The sequence below is a fragment of the Aptenodytes forsteri genome, unplaced genomic scaffold (assembly GCF_000699145.1).
Source record: "Aptenodytes forsteri isolate BGI_AS27 unplaced genomic scaffold, ASM69914v1 Scaffold88, whole genome shotgun sequence".
Lineage (NCBI taxonomy): Eukaryota > Metazoa > Chordata > Aves > Sphenisciformes > Spheniscidae > Aptenodytes > Aptenodytes forsteri.
Window position 1 is genome coordinate 3,162,101 of NW_008795948.1, and position 18,702 is coordinate 3,180,802.

Here is an 18,702-nt window from a genome sequence, read left to right on the forward strand (position 1 = left end):
TATCCTGCTGTGTTCTGAAGAACACAGGAAATAAGCAGAGGTATTTTGGATATTCCTGAAATAAATCAAAATAAGTCCTCATGGGCTGAATTATACAAAAAGATAGCGTACTGCATCTGTTTGAAAAAGATAAGGTCAAGTATGCACAAATGCTTGGTGGTAGGCTGACTAAATATATATACACTTGCCCATACCCATTTTATACGACTTTGTTTCAAATACATTCTTTTTATCAAATACATTAAAGATTCATACTCAGCCAAACACTGTCTTTTCTTAGGTTACTTCATGTAAATGTATGGTATAGCAGACATTGAATTCAGTTAAGCTGCCTACTCTCTTAAATAGCAAGAGCAAAGGCCAGTAAATCAGGAATGAGATAGATTTTTGAGATGCAAAAACCACATCTGTAGCTAAATGGTTTTTAAACAGATATGAATATTTGTGCTTCTATATTTATTTTATGAAAATATTATCAACAAGCTCTTGAAGGATTCATTATTGATCAAGAGATGTCACCTGGGTGTTTGTTAGGTGATTAAGGAATAATGAAATAATCATGCTTATCCAGGTGGACTTCTACCAAGGAGACAAGAAGAGCTTTAGCTCTCCTCCTGTCCCTGTTAGCAGACATATGGTTACAAGATGCAGCCACAGGGTTACACAGCTCCCTTTCCCCCAGTTAGAGATCTCTCAGTTTTATTCATTGTCTAAATAATGATATATACCATCATAGGACTCTTAGAACTCCATCTTTATCTAAAGATTTTTTAGGTAATCCAGGCTATTTCATACATTTCTAATCAGATATTAGAACATCTAGTTTCTTGGATTGATTTCTCTACTTTTTATGAGCTTAATGTCAAGTCTAAAATGAATTTGGGTTAATTCATTTCACTTCATACATTGCAAAATAATGAAATCTTTGGGCTTTGGAGTTGCAATGAAGAAGAGACATTCCATGCCATTGAGCACATATAAGATTGTGAAACTATGTTTTGCAGTATTAAGACAAATTACAAGCATACCTGCTCTTCACCATGGAGTACTTAGGGTTACTTCTAAAACCCTGCCTTTGAAGAGAGTGGAGAAAAGTTTTCATGTGCATTATATGGCAGTCCCCTTAAATAAGTGTAACAATATCCCTACTGGAATCTCCATTTAGAAATATACGACTGTGTTGTGATCTTTCAGCTCTGAAGTTTGGCTAAGTAACTCAGCCAGTATTGATTCTCTGTAAATCTGGAGGTCCTAAACTCAGTGCTACCTGCTAGGAGTCTCACTAAGGGTTAACATAACATTTCTTTCATTATCATTGGATTACCTGGTTTTGTAATACTGTTATCATTTTTAATTAGTTTCAAGGCTTCTGCTTATTTTTCTTTTGTGAAATAGATTCTGAAGAAACAATTTTTGCAGTATTTTTAACTGAATAATTATTAGTACTTATCCATTGCCTCATTGTTTATGTATCATTTCTATTCTGATTAATATCTAAAATATCTCTCTTTTTGTATCTTTTATCTTTCTTTTTTTATTGAGAGTATTACTGATAAAAAGTGAGGAATCAAGAATTTGTTTCATATATGCAGTTCAGAGAGACACAATTTCAACTTGAATGGGAAGGCGTGCTCTTCCAAATCAAGTCACATTCAGGGGCAGGTATTCTGTGGCAGAAGGTCTGATTGTGGAGATACTACTCATTATGAATCTAGTGTTTAATAATAACTTATTTGGTGAAATAGTTGTGAGTGAGCCTGTACCAATTGCAGCTCCTGCAGCTGTATCACTGCAGATTTCTTAGGATTGTTCTTGAGAATTTTTTTAAACCTATGAGGTACTATAGTATAAGCTTGAATTCCTGTGAGAATAAATGTGGTCTCTTCTGGTAGGAAAAGATGCTGACAAGGTGACAGCAGTTATTAAGAAACAGAGAAGCATTCAGAAGAGAAGCTCTAAGAAAACGTAAGGCAGAATCTCTCACACTGCTGGTTAGTGCTTTATGCTTGGTAAGAGTATGCCTGGTCTTACACAGGAGTGTAAGACTAGAAGGACCTTTCTGGTTGCAGGTGACAATGTCATAAACTCCCTTTCATAGATTGGTAGGGTCTTAACTTAGAACTAGTTTTAACCTACATAATGCTGTTGAAGAGCTGTTGAATACCCCATTCCTCTTCTGGCTAGAAAACTCATTTGACTTTCTGCCTTACATTTATTCCTACAGTTTATATACCCAAATTTTTCTTGCCAATGTTGCCCATTAGCTTTATTAGCTCTCTTCGCCCCCCAGTGTTTGCTTTGTATAAATACTTCAGGAAGGCAATCAAATGTGTTCTCAACCCTCATTCTTTAAGGAAACAAGACAAGCTTTCTTAGGGTATTTGTCATCAAGAGACCTTAATGAACTAGTGTTAGGAGCAGCTAGTTATGACTACATGGAATTCCATGTACATTAATCTGTATTTCTTCTTGGCAAGAAAATGAGCCTCTGTGGCACTGACTGACTGTGTCACTAAATGGCCTTAGTTACCAAAGCTAGCTTTTTTAGCTAGCTCTGAAATCTCTGCACCAGACCACAGTCTCAGGAATACTTGTGTCGTGGTCCAGAAATGTAACTTAGTTTTGGAACAGCCATGAAACTGGGCTAGCAGAATGATGAATGAAACAAAGAAATAATGACTTGAGAGGCTACCTTTATTCTAATAAATTTAGTGCCAGGGACGTTCCTGGTTGCTGGCACTCAAAATCTGGGTTGGTAAATTGGTCCCAACCAATCATGGTTGTGGCTCTGGACCAAACAGTTCCTGGGCACAGTTCCTGAATTAGTGTTGGCCAGGGTTTATTTCCACCAGGCTGCTGGATGCAGCACCATGACTGGATGGTAAGAGAGTTTTAAAGTATGGATATGTGGTGGTGTTTTCCAGTTAGCTCCAGTGCTGCAGAATATTTATGGGCAGGTTTTAATATTGACATAGTCAGTGTCTCCTTTCACATGGCTGATTTTTTTTTTTCTCTGTTCAATATTCTAGTAGCCTACCACTACCAAATTCATGTTGCTTGAACATGAATTACATATGCTTGAACATAACCGAATTATGTTAACTACCCCTGATAGTACTGCTGTACAATATACTGGTGAGATTCTAATATTGACCTGTCATTGGAAATAGCTCACTTGACACATCCTGAAGTTGCATTTGTTTTTCCACAGCCAAACCACACTGTTTCCTAGTTGTTCCATGATCAATTATGACATCTTTTCTCTGTTTCTGATTCCTCATGCCCTACTTCATACAAAAATTCTATACTTTAATAATTCTTATTTGCAAATAAAATAGCTTGCAGAAAAGCAATAGTCTCTATTATTCTTTAGGCTCTGTGAAAGGTTTTATTTCTCAAGCTGTGCAGCATGTAGGGATAGGTTCACAATTACTACAGTCTGGATGGGGGAAATGGTGTCAGGGTGCTATCTAATTTTGTTCCTCTGCTGGGTTGGAGAAGAGTTTGTTGTGATATAGCTTGGAAGGCAAGCTCTAACATCTCTGTATATTGCATTTCTGTTTCTCTTTTCTGTCCTATTATTATACTCACTGTGGGATTAGGCAGTCTCCTATATATGCTTGAAAACATTGTGAAATCAGCTGTAATTGTATCCTCAGATTATGTCTCCAGTTTTGGCCTAGGAGTATTTAGCCTGGTATGTCATTAATGGTAAAGTTCATTACTTTTACTTAAATTTCTGTAAGGCTAACAGATTAAATAACTGTTCTGAAGAAGCATCATTATTTAAATCAGGCTTGTTTGCATTAGGCAAAAAGCACTAATTCTAGATTGAGATTTTCATCACTTTCAATAAAGATCACTTGTGAAATATGTCCGTTTCTTAATGAATGTAGTAACTGTTACATTTTTGCATAATAAGAATTGTACTAAAGAGTACTCATCAAAAGATTCTGACAGGAAACACTTGAAAATTGTGGCATTTGCAAATATAATGTGCATGATAGCTGTAATAATTTTTGTTTTGCCTTTGGAATACCTTTGGTAGGTAGCTCTGCCTCCAGAAATTAGGGTTTAAATATATATATGTATATGTATTTGAACTTTTCTGTTGAGATATAGGAGACATCTAGGTTTTGGCTTTTGATGTTTAATTATTGCAGTATGTTTTTTTCAAAGAGCATTCACGTAGTGGTTTAATAAGCTATCGCTTTCTCCACCTACTCCGTTCTACTCCCTTGTCCCATCCCTCCCCCCCAAAAAAAACCTACTGTAAATGCTGAAATTTAGTAAAAGCTAGGATGTTCAGTTTGCCTTCTCAGAATCAGAGTTTTAGAACATTTTAAGCTCTGAGTTCAACACCTCATGGGTGTTGGTGTGGAATATTTTAACAGTTTTACTTTTGCAGCAAAGCAATTTCTATCTGTTTTGAAAGCTCACTTGCAATAGTTGATATTAATGAAATTTAACACTTGTCTTGCTTTGCACTCTGACAGACTGTCTGTATGGCAGCTTATGGAAATTTCACTTTGTAGTTTACAGTCCCTTGGAGAAGTGCAGCTGTGGCATTTGTTTAGACTAGCAGATAATAAGGCAGAGGGAATAAAGTCTTCAGGAAGCATGATGGCTTTCGTTTTTAGAAGAGCTAAACAATAGCTCTAAATAAACCAGGTTGTTAACTACAAGTTTAACCAGACAGCTTAATTTTATGTCACATTGGAAGCTTATTATTATTGCACATTAAATACTTTCTTAGCATTCTAGAATAAATGAAAAATAAAGTTTTAGAATTGTCACCACCACAACCAACACACAAACTAGTGAAAAAGCAAGCTCTGAGGAGGTTGGACAGTCCTCAGTTGTTTCGTGGTGTCTGATAACGTTTGGCTTTGCTAATTTCATGGAGAGGCTTTCTCGTGTATGAAAAGCTATCTCCAAATAGTCATCTCCTTCTAGAGTGACTTTGATAAAATGCTACATTTTTGAGCACACTCCAGAGCTTAATAAAATGTTTCCGTTTATTTCATTTAACTCAATTAACTTTAGTGTCAAGCTAAATCTTGATGAAATCAAGAATGCAAAGACAATTCATTCTTCACTTTTACTTTTGCCTTTAATTCAGTGTGATCGTAGGCATAGTAGAAATTTAAACTGCGAGAGGTGTTTTTAGTGAAGATTGAAAGAGATGGGATATGAAGTATCTCATTCCTCTCTGCAGAACCCGTTAGTTTAAGACCCTCATAGCATGACTGATTTTCTTCCTCTTTTGATTGCCCTACCAAGATATTTAAAAGTCTGCTGCTTATTTTTTCTGAACTATGTAGGTGCAGTTTGATGTAATGTGACATTTCCTCCTTTCTTCCCCGCTTGTTTTTCCTGAGCAAACTGTACATTGTTGTAACAATATTATAGCTCCATGTTTTGTTCCATGTAATATCTGACATAGCAGTTACGTCATGTTTTGATTATATATTAAGAACTCTGTTTCCTTCTGTTTCACTTTTCTGGTATTTGTGTGAAGGCTGCTCTGAAGGTCCATCTATTTCTTTATAAAGTTATGAGACTTCTAACAGGTCCAAGATGGGCAATTATTTGATAGTCTGCTACAGCTACCTGTATCATCTTCCAAAATGGCTTCTGTTCCTTCTTAACTATTTGAAGCCTCTTACAAAAAAGCTTGAAAAGTAGATGTGATAGTGAAGAAAGAACTCTAAAAGCATTAATTTGCATTTGATCCCTGACATTATTGTTTTATACAAATGGCTTCTGACAAATTTTGTCATCCCAATTTGTATAGACTCCTTAATCTGTTTACTTTTATTTGTTCTTTCAGTGATGGTGCCCATCACTGTTGATGTTCACACTGGCACCTGAAGCTGGGAGTTAGTTACCCTGACTTCTTTTTATTCTGTGCTCATAGACCCAAAGACCCTAAAATAAAAATGCCCTCTAGTTAATTAATTCCTTAAGCAATCACACGACTCAGAAATAAGTATCACTTGTCCATGTAATTCACTATGCAAGAGAGACAATGGATGTGAGAAGAAAACCCTCTTTTTTGTTCCTGCAGGAGTGAAGGAGAGAAACGATGAAGGTTGCAGGGTAGGATGTGCTCTTTCAAGCACCTTCATTGATGTCAGGGACTTTCTGTTCTGACAGATGTCCAGAATTGTGCATTTTTAAAGAAAAAATCTCTAAGTGACCTTTTTTGTCAAGAGCACTGAAAATAAGTGCTATCTAATTTATCTCTTCAATATCCAATATCTGGGACGTCAACATGCAGGTAAATATCTTAGTAAAGATAGTGGATCACTTTACTCCCAAATGAATCTTTCAACAAATTGTTACTGATGATAGCTATAATTTATGACATGACCTTGTTGCAATTTCTTTATCTGGTTCCCTGCTACTTTAAAATGTAGCAACAGAAGACTTTGGGCCCACAGAGCAAACTGCAAAGACATGTCTTTATCTTCTGTAAAATACATGAAAGCTAGATATCATGCTCTTTAAAAGAAGGTTGAGGACTAATGAAATAAATCTCCATGCAATGAACTATAGAGGCTACTCAGACAAAATAAATTACTTTATGATTAACCACTGGAAGGACTTTTAAAATCCTAAAGTGCTTCTGGAGTCTGGCAAAAGAGTTTTATAGGGGTTATAAAGCTTTTCCTGGTGCTAAACAGATATAAAACACATTAAAATGCAGTTTGGTAGGGTGGCATACATAGAGGGAAAAGAGACACAATGACAAAAATGTTGCAGAGCTGGCTGTAGTATAGGAAGGATGACATCAAGCTGACAGTGCTGTAGTCTTTCATTCAAAGAAGTTGAACACAACTAAAAGCTTTTATAAAAACCTCTAAACTAAATAAAACACATTCAGACTCCCTGAGTGGGAGGTTGTGACCCTCTCCCCTCTGTGTTTAAGTACATGACCCCTATATTTACATGGAAGATCCATGCCACAGATTCTCCAACATGTGCAGTGGCCACTGGAAGACAGCTCTGCCTCTCCTGATGCCAGGGTTGGAATAAATATACATGAAATGGGAACCCTGTGTATTACCCTTTAGATAAGGAGGAGGAGATGTGAGAAATCCGGTGTACTACTTAAGATATCCCAATGCCCTAGTTTGTTGATTCATTTATTGGTGCATATCCTTGGGCGAGGAGATTCTTTGTGTTATTCTGTAACCTTATATCTCACTTATGCAAACCAGCTTACGATAAAAATGTGAATACAAGCATTTGACACAATATCTGAATCAGACATGAGAAGTGTTTAGAAGTGACATAGATAAAGAAATAAAAGAAAAAACAATATATACTTAGGTTACATCAGAAAGGTCTATCTTTGTTCGCTATTTCACCTGCTGTTTCCCTTCTGACAAGATGTTAATCTGCATTTCAGTCTTTGTAGACGTTTCTTTCCTTTTCTAGAAACATATCTTAACTTTATTTCCACTCTTCTGGGCAGTCTAGACAAATTTCATTTTTCATCCTGATGTCTCTATACTCTTATGAGGAAGACAATCTAGCTACTTTTTGTTCAGAACGTAGCTGTGTAAATGCCTCATAGTTATAGAAGGCATATATATGTGGTTATATATGTGGTTTTCACTGAACATTCTGTAGCAAACCAAATATTAAAACTGATTATGATAAAAATATCTAGATGGGCTAATTGCATGTACCTTATGCCTGGCTCTTGATTGACACGTGAGGCAAAAGTAGTGATCTATTTTGATAAGACAGTGGCTTCAGGGAAACTATTTCCCAACCTCTTCCTTTTCTGTATTTTGTAACAGAGACTAGCCAGGCAAAAGTTGTTCCAAGATTGCTTCCACATGTTACCTTAAAAATGTCCGAGACAACTTACGCCTGAGCCTCGTCAGCATTTTCCATTAGTCATGGAATAGCAGCTTTCAAAAAAATTGCTTATTCTTGCGCATTGCATTAACAGTGAGCAGACTAGGTTATGTGTAGCCAATCTTTTCCATATGTTTAGGATGCTCACATACATTGTGGTATATATTCTGCTTGCCTTAGGTATAATAAGGCCAATGTAATTGAAAAACTAAGCTTTCAGAATTTACCTCCTACATGAGCTATTCAGTGTACCACTGTAAAACTGAGCTTTTTCTAAAGCTTGCAGTTGTCACTAATTACATGAAACTGGTACAGACAGTTTATATGACAACACAAAGTTCCAGCCACAAACTTACAAAATATACAACCCTCATCTGCTATTAAATAGCAACAGGTGATGAAAAATGAGACACACAGTTCACTGATGAAATTTAAAAAAAAACTGTAAAAGCAGTCAGATGAACGAATGTGTATTCACTCATACATTCGCTCATTTATTGCACATTAATGACCATGTATAAAATGAATTTAATGGCACTCCATCTCGTTTCCCACATCAACAACTCACAGCTAGGCCTTGGATTAATTGGCAGATGCAGGAGAGTGGCCAAGAGCTTTGTGGCTATTATGACTGAGCTTAGCTTGGCTGGAATGTAATGCAGATCAAGGCAACACGTCTGCCAGATATTGTGTTTGAGAAGTTTGTTCTGCCGTTTCCTGCACATAAACAGATGACTTCCGTCACCATAGAACATTTCCCAGAAATGCTGAAATGTCTTATCGCATTCTTTTAAGACTGATTTCCTTCCATTTCTACCTGTTCTCAAAGTTTTTTATTTTGGCATTGCTCAAACTTTATGCCCTGTGGCCTCTGATTTTTTTTGTGTTCATGTACTTTATGCTGTGTGTGCTCATTTCTGTATACTAAAATGTGTGTTAATTCTTTCTTTTTAATATTCTGTACAGGTTAAAAATAAATCCATCCAGACCTCTACTCTGTATTAAATGTGTTATTCTAGTTTATAGTTAAGCGAAATTTTGGAGAAACTACAGAAAATATCCAAGATGTTATCTCTGAAAAAGTAATAAATGACATGTGCCTGTTTTTAAGTTTCATATCTGCACTGTATGTTTCTTACTAATAATTTGATGTTACCCTTTGCTGTTTTGCTAGAAAATTTTTCTCCATTTTTTTCACTCTAAGAATTAGGCAGCTATTCTCTTTTAGGCATACAGCCCAGTTCTTATTAGAACCACCTTTTTAAAAAGTTTGTATATCTCTACTCTCACTGTGTTAGATTTTCTACAATTTTCGGCTGTAAGTTGTTTTGCTGTCCTCACAGACCTTTCCAGATTGTTTAGCTCTGCTAACTCCTTCCAAGAATAATGAGATCTGTTAACCTGAACATGTCTTCCAGCACTGAAGTCCATTCTTTATTCTACCTAATAGAGGTATATCAAGTAAAGTACTATAAAGCAAAATACTTGCAAAGCAGTACTAAACGAAGAAAGGTAAAGGACAAACAAATCAGATGTGGAAATAGACTGAGACAAGTATGCAGGCAAGGACTGGAATGTGGGAGGTGAAATACTGCACATTTGGAGATGGCAAGTCAGGAGGAATTTGAAGATGATAATATTGATTATGAACTTGAACAAAATAGTGTATTTGAGAAAGTAATGAGAAGGATGTCATAAAATGGAAAAATGTTTCATGCTAGAACTGATAACTTCATATATATAATTTCCTGCAGGACTTCAGAAATTGTGTTATTTCCACAACAAAATCTGCAGCAAATTCTTTCTTCTCTTGAGCTTTTTTTTCTGCATTAATTTCTATTACCTTGCATTCATGTTCTTCCCGTTCCTCCAGACGTACATACAGTACTGGGTGAGCTGAAGTCTGCCTCCATGTCACTGGGCCCAGCAGCTAAGGCTTTTTTATGCCCATTCAGCTTCCTTTTTCAGTTTCAAGTTTATTCAAAAACAATGCATCTCCACTATAGATCTATTTTACATCATACCACAATTCAGTGCTGAGTATTTTCATGCATTAGATAACTTGCTTAGTGATTGTAGCTTAAAAATTTCTTACACAAGTAAGAAGATAACGTCTCCTTTTCAATATCACGGTATTCCATGATGAGTCCAAAGCCAAAATAAAAGTTTTAACTTTAAATAGGTTCTCAGGGTACCCATTAAAACAAATTAATTATCACAAATGTAAATTTGTTTGTAGAGGAAACAAGCTGAAGAAGAAAGCCCACTGGGGATTTCTAACATGGCTGCTGCGTTTCTGAGAAATTGTTCCTCCCCCCCACCCCCCCGCAATTTTGTTATTCAAAGGAATAAATAGTCTTCACCTCACACTGCAGGAATGCCACTCTGTATTACAGAAGGAATCAAGCATCCTAGGTAGAAACTAATCATTGTCAATACAAACAGAAAAAAATATTTTCATTATTAGGAAAAAAAAGGAATAGCTTTGATTAATGACTTCTGTTTGCTCAAGCACTTGTGATTTATATGGCAATTTCATACTTTATTATTCCAGATTCTTGAATGTGGTACATAAATTTACAAATATACAAAGTGCTAGATGTAATGCCTCCCTGCCAAGTGCTCACATTTCCCACTCTGACACACTAGGAGGTATTGACTGACCATTTTGTTTTTAGCATTATCTTAAAAGAAATATTCGACATAAAGCTCTGACATTTTAATTGCTTCTCATGTATTTCATGACTAAGCAAAGATCAGGAAATGCTAAGTGACTGTTGTGATTGCCATGATCACAAGATGCATCCACATCTGCACCGATAACTCTGTTAGGCAAGGTTTTATTGTGATTGCTTACAATGGAAACACAGGATCCTTCTCCTGACACTGCCTATCATGATTACAGCAATAATTCTATTTCTGTTTTTCCTAGTCAGCCCTTTGAAGTTGAAGCTTGGATAATGCAAATTCATTCTTAAAATCCTAGCAGAGGGTCTTGCTGTGCACATAATCAAGTTCTAGTGTCTTCTTTCACTGTTAAAGCTTCTCTAGAACCACCAGTCCCTCCCAGCAAGACTCTCGTCTTGTGTCTTCCTCAGTGCCATGATCTGATAAGTATGTGTGTTCCTCTACAGATCTTCATGACTTCTTACCCACTGTGTTCTTTCTATTATAGCCCTTCTTTTTCAGAGAAGTGAACAGCTAACATACTCACCCCCTGCTGACCCCTTGGCTCTCAGTTGTCTCTAGCCTCAGACTTAAGTAAATCTGCAAGTAAATTCTATTGCTGTACTCCTGTCTCTTGTCTTCTCCAGGCCTCTAGTTCAAATTATGCAGTATTAGGAAAGCAGTATTACATTTTGCATTGTTTCCCTAGTTTCAGCATTCTTCAGTCTTAGTTCTTCATCTCAGAAAGGTCCTCAGGTAAGATCTACTTGCTTATCAGATTCTGTTTTCCCTCCTGGTTCTGGATAGATGCTTCCTCAAGTGTACATGTAGCTTTCTGCCAGGTTCTTCAGGAAATTCCTGTGGACTTTCTGCCAGAGGTTGCTTCAGGAAATCCTTAATGATGTCTAGTTTCCTAATTCTGCACTTATTAGCTCCAATTCCCACTTTGACCTCTTATTCAGGTACATTTGGGAATCTCAACCTACTTTTTTCAAGAGAGCCATGAACTTTTGACCTGGCATAACGAAGAAGGCAAATAGAGTCTCCAACTACCAGAATGATTGACTTAAGTGGGAATAGTCTTCATTACAGATGGAAAACACTATGTATTAGATTATCAGTTCTTCATCTTTCTCAGCCTAAAATGAGCAGTGAAAAGTCCATTTTATCTTTAAGCAATTAGCAGCATTCAAAAGAACAATGTGAGCTTCTACAAAACCAGACTATTTGTCCAATGAAGATTTGAAATCATATTCAATCTTATTTTTCCTCTTCAAAAAATCTGTACTGCCATAAGGACTTGCTTCAATCTGATTGCACTCAAGGTCTACCTGTTTATCATTCAGAGTGCCTAATTATATCAGCACTGTGCATAGGCTTGGCTAAAATCAGTGTATGGGCCAAACAAGCAAAAATTTGTGGCTCTGCTGATTTTCTAGGAGTTTGAATATCATAATAATGGGTGAAAGACTCTTCTTCAAGAAGATGCACAGAAATATGCCATTTTCTCAACGCTCGTCAGCCAAAACTTTCACGACAAAGCATGTTTCATGGCAAAAAACTTTCATAATAAAGCATAACAAACTTTGCTTTTAAAAATGCAACCAAATCATCATGAACAGACTCATGAGGAGACTTATTCACAAACTGTGCATATGTCATCAAGTATCTCTGATAGCAGCTCATCTCTATGTTCCAAATACAATTTGTGTAGGTATTTGTTTTCAGAGTATGAGTAGATGATTGAGATTTCTCCCAATGCACTTCCATTTAAACCAAATGATCAATATTCTTCAGTGTTGTCAATTGTCAATAATGTCAGTGTTCTTTCTGAAGCTGCCTTTGGATAAGGAAAAGCATAGGTGGCACGTACTTGACGATTGCAGAGTCCTAGCTTTTTATTTGCAAATTGCTAAATCCGTTGGCCCTTTCGTAGGACTGTTTACATCAGTTGGTGAGTGAATGGGAACCGGGAAGGATGATACTTTGCTGGGAGTAAACTAGCTACGCTCTCTAGAAAAGAAACAGCCAGTGCTGTTGTTTTATGAAGCATTTCTATTGTGGAGCTCTGTAAGACATACAGAGAGATTCAGTGCATGCTTTTATCAGTCATTATTCTCGATAAAAGGTTGGATATTCCTATTAGTGAAGCCCTGATGTAACCTTTGTTTAAATAAGCTTTAGGTCAGACTTATGCTTTGAGTCTCTTATAGAGATGTCATGTCTTGAAGAAATGCTGTTGCTGGAAAGATTTAATTTTTCTCATGGGCCAATACTGAATCCTCTTCAACCTAAAGAACTAATAGTATAGTAGTAGGACTTCTCCTAGTCAAGAACTTGATTAAAAAAAAAAAGGAAAGGAGAAGATGAAGATTAAAATTAAGAGTTTCATTTACTATGGACTATCACCACCAAAATTTGTAAAGAAGTTGTGCATTCCTGGTCGAAGACAAAAGCTCTTAAATGCTTCTGTTCGTATCTTATAAGTCTGTAGTTATTAAATGGTTACTGACTTTAAATACATTTTTTGTAGGGATAATGACTTAAATTAGTTTTAACTGAAAATCTATGATTTTTGTTTGTTTGTTTAGGAAGGGGATTCCAAGTGAACAAGTGAAACATGCTGATAGAGAGCAAGCGAAGCGTATAGTTTACTCAGTGGTTTATGGAGCAGGTAGGCATTTTTAGAAAAAAACCCAGCTACAGTAGATTCATACTTTATGCATAATTTATATAAGTAGACTGAATTTATAAAGGTGAATAAAAGTTTGTCAGAGGATTACATTTTTACTTTTATCAAGGATTATTAAATGATCTACCCAGTATCAAAATTATCAAATTAATACAGCCACATTGACATATACAGAGACTACTCTGATTTTGTAGTTATTTGCTGCTGATGTAACTGAAGCATTTTTCTTTATCTAAAATGAGTTTAATTTTGAGTGGACTTTGCATTCTGTCAGTATATAGACACAGATGAGAATAACTGCAATGAAATTAAAAGAACTCCAATATTGTCTCAAAACACAGTTACAGAATTGCAGAATGGCTGAGGTTGGGAGGGACCTCTGGAGGTCATCAGATCCAGCTCCCCTGCTCAAGCAGGGACATCTAGAGCCGGTTGCCCAGGACCATGTCCAGACAGCTTTTGAATATCTCCAAGGATGGAGACTCCACAACCTCCCTGGGCAACCTGTGCTAGTGCTCAGTCTCACTCACAGTATAGTGTTTCCTTATTTTAGATCTTTCTTCGCAACTGCAGAAAACCTGCAAAAATCCACACTGCTACCCATTCTGCCTAAGTCTTGCACAGGTCCTAGATAAGTCAAGACATTCTGCATAGTTTCAAAACTGCCTACCATTTCTTAAATGATGCCCAACTCTCCTTATGCTTCATACATGCTTAGAATTACCTTTTCTGGGAAGACTGATGCATATGTATCATCAGCCTACAAGCTCTTGTGAATTTTAGTGAACAGCTAACTAAACTTTATGTAGGTCTTCTGGAGAAATCCAAAAGCTCTACAGAAGATGAGTACTTGGAAAACTCATTTAGGAAATGAGAACCCTAGATTGCAGGCTTTATTTAACTTGGAAGAACTTAAAACTACAACTTGGGTTCCTGGGTGAGAATGCTTTATAAACCATCTTTTGCAGTGAGTCATCAACAGTCCTTGAACCAAAGGCAGAGTTGGCCAAGGGCATTCAATTTTTTTATTTACGGCATTCAACTGGGAAGGGGAGAAAAACACTTCAATTTCAGCTCTCCAGAATATCTATTATATATAGGGGAGTGTGTAGACTATATACACACATATAAGAATATATATATACACACATGTGCATTTTTACATTAGGCTGTATTGCATTTTAAACATCTATATTAAAAAAGCCCAGCACTAGCTCCCTGCAATGTAATTTCAGACCTTCCCATGCTGAGCCTGGAATCAAATCTCCCATTTCCAGCCTGAATGTTGTCATCATTAGATTATTTTACAAAATGCAAGCCTTAGCACTCCTGCCCCTGGGTCCATGCAGATGCTACACATTTCCTATCTGTTCCCTTCACTCTGGGTGGAACTTAACCAGACTGAATCACCAGCGGTTGAATGCCCTGTATTTCTGAATATAGTCAGTGGAGAAAAGGAAACGCCTTAAGTTACTGGGGCTAGAGCCTCCCTGAATAGAGCCTATGTCTGTCTACTCATGCTATAGAGAACTTAGATGATTAGATTAAGCAGAGTATTGGCACTCCCTCACTTGCTCTGTACCAGGCACTAAACATTTCGGTGCAGCAGTGCTTGATTTAAGTATCTCCATTTACTTGTTTGCGCTTCATCTCCCTCTCTCTCAAATGAGGGCAGTTGAAGCACCTGAAAGATAATAAAATGCTTCAGTTCATTAGCACTGTGTTCAGATCCTAATTAAGACATAACATGGAATGATACCATTAAACTATTTAGGTAGAAACTGGGCTGACAAAAATAATTGTTAGATACCTGAAATTGATGGACTGAATTCCACCCACAGTTTGCCTCCCTTCAAGAGATGGCTAACTTTTCATTAAGGAGACATTTTGTTACAACTGAGGAGTGTGAATAATATTTATTTCACTTCTTTTGGGATTGAAAAATACAGAAGCATTCCCTGATGAGCTTGCCTGTATTATGCTTACAGGAGTTACTGAAAATCTTTCATGTAATAAATAGTAATATTTTTTTTCTTTTTGTTTTCTTAGCTTTAGGTTACACTTGGTTCATATTTTCAAGGTTTTTTCTATAATCCTGGAGGATAGAAAATAGTATAATAAAGAAAGAAGAGTCTCATTATGTCTAGGAGTTGGTACTTCAATAAATACACCAAATATTGAGAGGGATGACAGTATTACTGTCTTTTGCTTGGTTTGGAGCAATTCAATTCACTTGCTTCTGCCTCAGTCATCTTGTAAAACTAAAGCACAGTCAGCTTAAACATCTGTAAAATAAGGAATTAATTCTATTCAATGGCAGTATGTTCAAGCCCTGAATTGACACAAAGGGATATCAAGGTGTTTAAATGAAAAGCAGAGAAACTAAAGATATTTTCAGTTTTGAAAGATGATATTACAGAATGGAGAACACTAAAACTCATAGGCTGCTGCTAACAATTCCCCTGGCACAGATAACTCAAGGAGAGTGCTCAGGGAAGCTTTAGTACACTCCTGAGTGTTGCTGTGCATGGCCTATGCTCCTGCATTGTGGAACATGATCTAACACAATTACGTGGCTGTACATTCCCCTCTTTTTGCTTCCCAGGAACTGCATTTCCCTGGAACCTTTCAGACCTCCTTACTGATATTGTGGCTTAATTTTCCTACTATTTTATGCAATACTTTGTTCTGTATATCAATAGTTCTTTAGATGGATAACATGGACAAACTTAAATGTTACAGTTCTCTAAGGAAGCCACAGTAGTCTCGTAGCCGTTAACAATATGTGCTTTAGCAGATAGATTTGTCATTTGCTGACCCAGGAAGAAAACCCAAATTAATTAGCTGTCATATAAAAGTACCGACCTATAATAGCTCAGCAAGAGTCATCCTGGATGTCTTGTGAATTTCTTCTTCTAGCACCTTGTCCAGACTGGTGTTCCTGTAGCTCAGTGCAGATCCTGGCGTGACTGAGAACAAAATGCTACAGAATTGTTCTGAAATGCACATCAGACTGACAGTGATGGCATTTAGGTGGCTGAAATCTTCTCTCTTTCAAAACTGCTAGATAATTTTTCTTGACGGTATTACTGTGACAATAACCATTCTATGCCTTTGGTGCCTTGAGATGTCACCTCTCAGCTTATGTTATTTGCAGACACAGTGCTGGTTTTGTGTTGCTGTACAGCTGACATAAATATATGTCTTTCAAACCTCATATGACTAGTGTTGATGTATGTTTTATTTTTACTGGAACTGTTTGGTTTATAAATGTGTTTAAACTGTAGCTCTTAGTTTATATTTTCACACTCTGGAAAACTGTCTTCAGCTTTTTTCCACCTTATAAATGCTTTTAGATTCAACATAATATATATTGTGCATCTATATCCTATCCAAAAGCTATTATTCCTTTCTCTCTCTGTTGAAACACTTTTCACTTCTGTTTTTGGTTTTTCCAACCCTTTTCTCTCACAACCTGGATCCAGATTTTTACAGACATTGAGGAGCCTAAGACTGAAATCTGTGGGACTCAGACTCCTAACTGCTACTTGGTCTGATTGCTTCAGCAGTTAAGTTTTTCTGTGACTTCTACACCAAATCTAAAACTTCTAGCTAAACTCAACCATCCACATCTCCATCCTTTTTTAGATCTTCATTCACATTTGTGTTTATTTAAAATTGATTTCAAGTTCTTTATCTGCTCCTCAAAGTTTGTGGATTTCAACACTAACTAGTAAAATGATACTTAAAGCAACAAAGTTATTCTGTGAACAAAAGATTTGAACCACATTATAGGTATAAATTATAACTAGGAATTTCTTAATATTACATACTTTATATACTTCTTAAGTATATTCTTAATCCAGTAACTTCAGTAAAACATTCAAGCTCAAAAAGAGGAATTTCTTAATTACATACTTCTTATATACTTCTTAAGTATATTCTTAATCCAGTAACTTCAGTAAAACATTCAAGCTCAAAGTTAAACATTTGCTTTGTTGAAATATGACTGTAGTATATCAGATCCATCCTCTTCCACAGAGATAAGTGAAATTTAACTAATTCCACTAATTGTGAATGTAACAGTGCTATTGTATGTAGTGGATTTCTGTTCTGCTTTATTGCATAATAAAGATAATTTCTCTACCACCAGGTAAAGAACGTCTTGCTGATTGCCTGGGAATTACTCCTCTTCAAGCCAGTCAATTTATAGAGAGTTTTATGCAAAAATACAAGAAAATACATGAATTTACAAAGAAAACCATTGAACAATGCCGAAATAAAGGTAATCCAAAGCCTGTAAGCATATTTTTGTTAACTGATCAGCACTGTGTGACAGTGGTGAAGACAAAGATTCAGCTCAACCAAAATTCAGATCGTTATAGGACAAGAAAAACAATGGAGTATCATTTCTTGGTGAATCAGGTTTTTTTCTCTTTTAACCCTAAAAGGAGCTGGTTAAACCTGTCTGCCTTTTCTCAGGAAGATGCTAACAGAATAAGACATCTGTTCTCAGGGTGAACCCTACTTAACGTCAAGTTACGCTGCATCATTTTGACATATAATGTACTCCAACACAAAAAAGCCCAGGGAATCTTTTACTTAATAAATATGCTACATGGCTGCTGGACCATGGAATTTCAGCCATTTAGTCAAAGAGCCAATTTACAGAGCCAGTTTTTTTTAACGCATTTTTTCTTTGCATCAGTCAGAACTTGTGTTCTTGAAGTTCAGGTGGTATCTGTGATGACAGGTGTGTACAGAGTGCTTCTTGGAGCCAGCAGCTGCAAACTCTTGCATCAAATTTGTTGTTAGTCTACATATTCATTTATATTTAGTGAATCCTAGGAATGCACTAATTTGAGGAGAGAAAATATAGCTGCTTGAAGTATTTTCTTTTAATAGCTTATTAGCAGAATTGTCAAAATGGATTTCTTTTGTTTCTTAGTACACTATACTGTACCAAGACATTTTGTAGCAATAAATAGTAAATTTGCAATATAATATTACCCATCATTGTATGGGTGAGTGTCACAACAGAAACATGTAACTGACTTCTAGTCATGAAAATTATAGTATTCCTACTTTGTAGGGCTTAAAAATCTACTGGAAGCATGAACTGTCATTATGTCACACAATTGCATTCCTTCATTCATTAATATTACTGAAGAGAAGTGAAGTTACTGAAAATCTATTTTTAGCTATAATTAAGCCAAACGTAACGTATCTAGCAAAATACTACACACTTACTATATATTTCTTTGATCTATTTAAAATAACATAGCATTCTTTTCTTAAAGATGAATATTTCCTCCATAATCCAAGGGGAAATGGTTAACGACCTGCTACACCACTTAGACACACACAAGTCTATGGGGCCAGATGGGATCCACCCAAGGGTACTGAGGGATCTGTTGGAAGTGCTCACCAAGCCACTTTCAATCCTTTATCAGCAGTCCTGGCTACCT

General features: G+C 36.3%; 1 protein-coding gene across 1 annotated transcript in view; it reads left to right on the forward strand.

Annotated features, from left to right (window-relative positions):
- The window catches only part of POLN (DNA polymerase nu), a 103,984-nt gene that overhangs the window by 54,289 nt on the left and 30,993 nt on the right, over window positions 1-18,702 (forward strand). Inside the window, exons 19-20 of the mRNA XM_019473678.1 lie at window positions 13,134-13,216; window positions 17,388-17,519. Coding sequence (XP_019329223.1) covers window positions 13,134-13,216; window positions 17,388-17,519 — 215 coding nt within the window. The remainder of the gene's footprint in view (window positions 1-13,133; window positions 13,217-17,387; window positions 17,520-18,702) is intronic.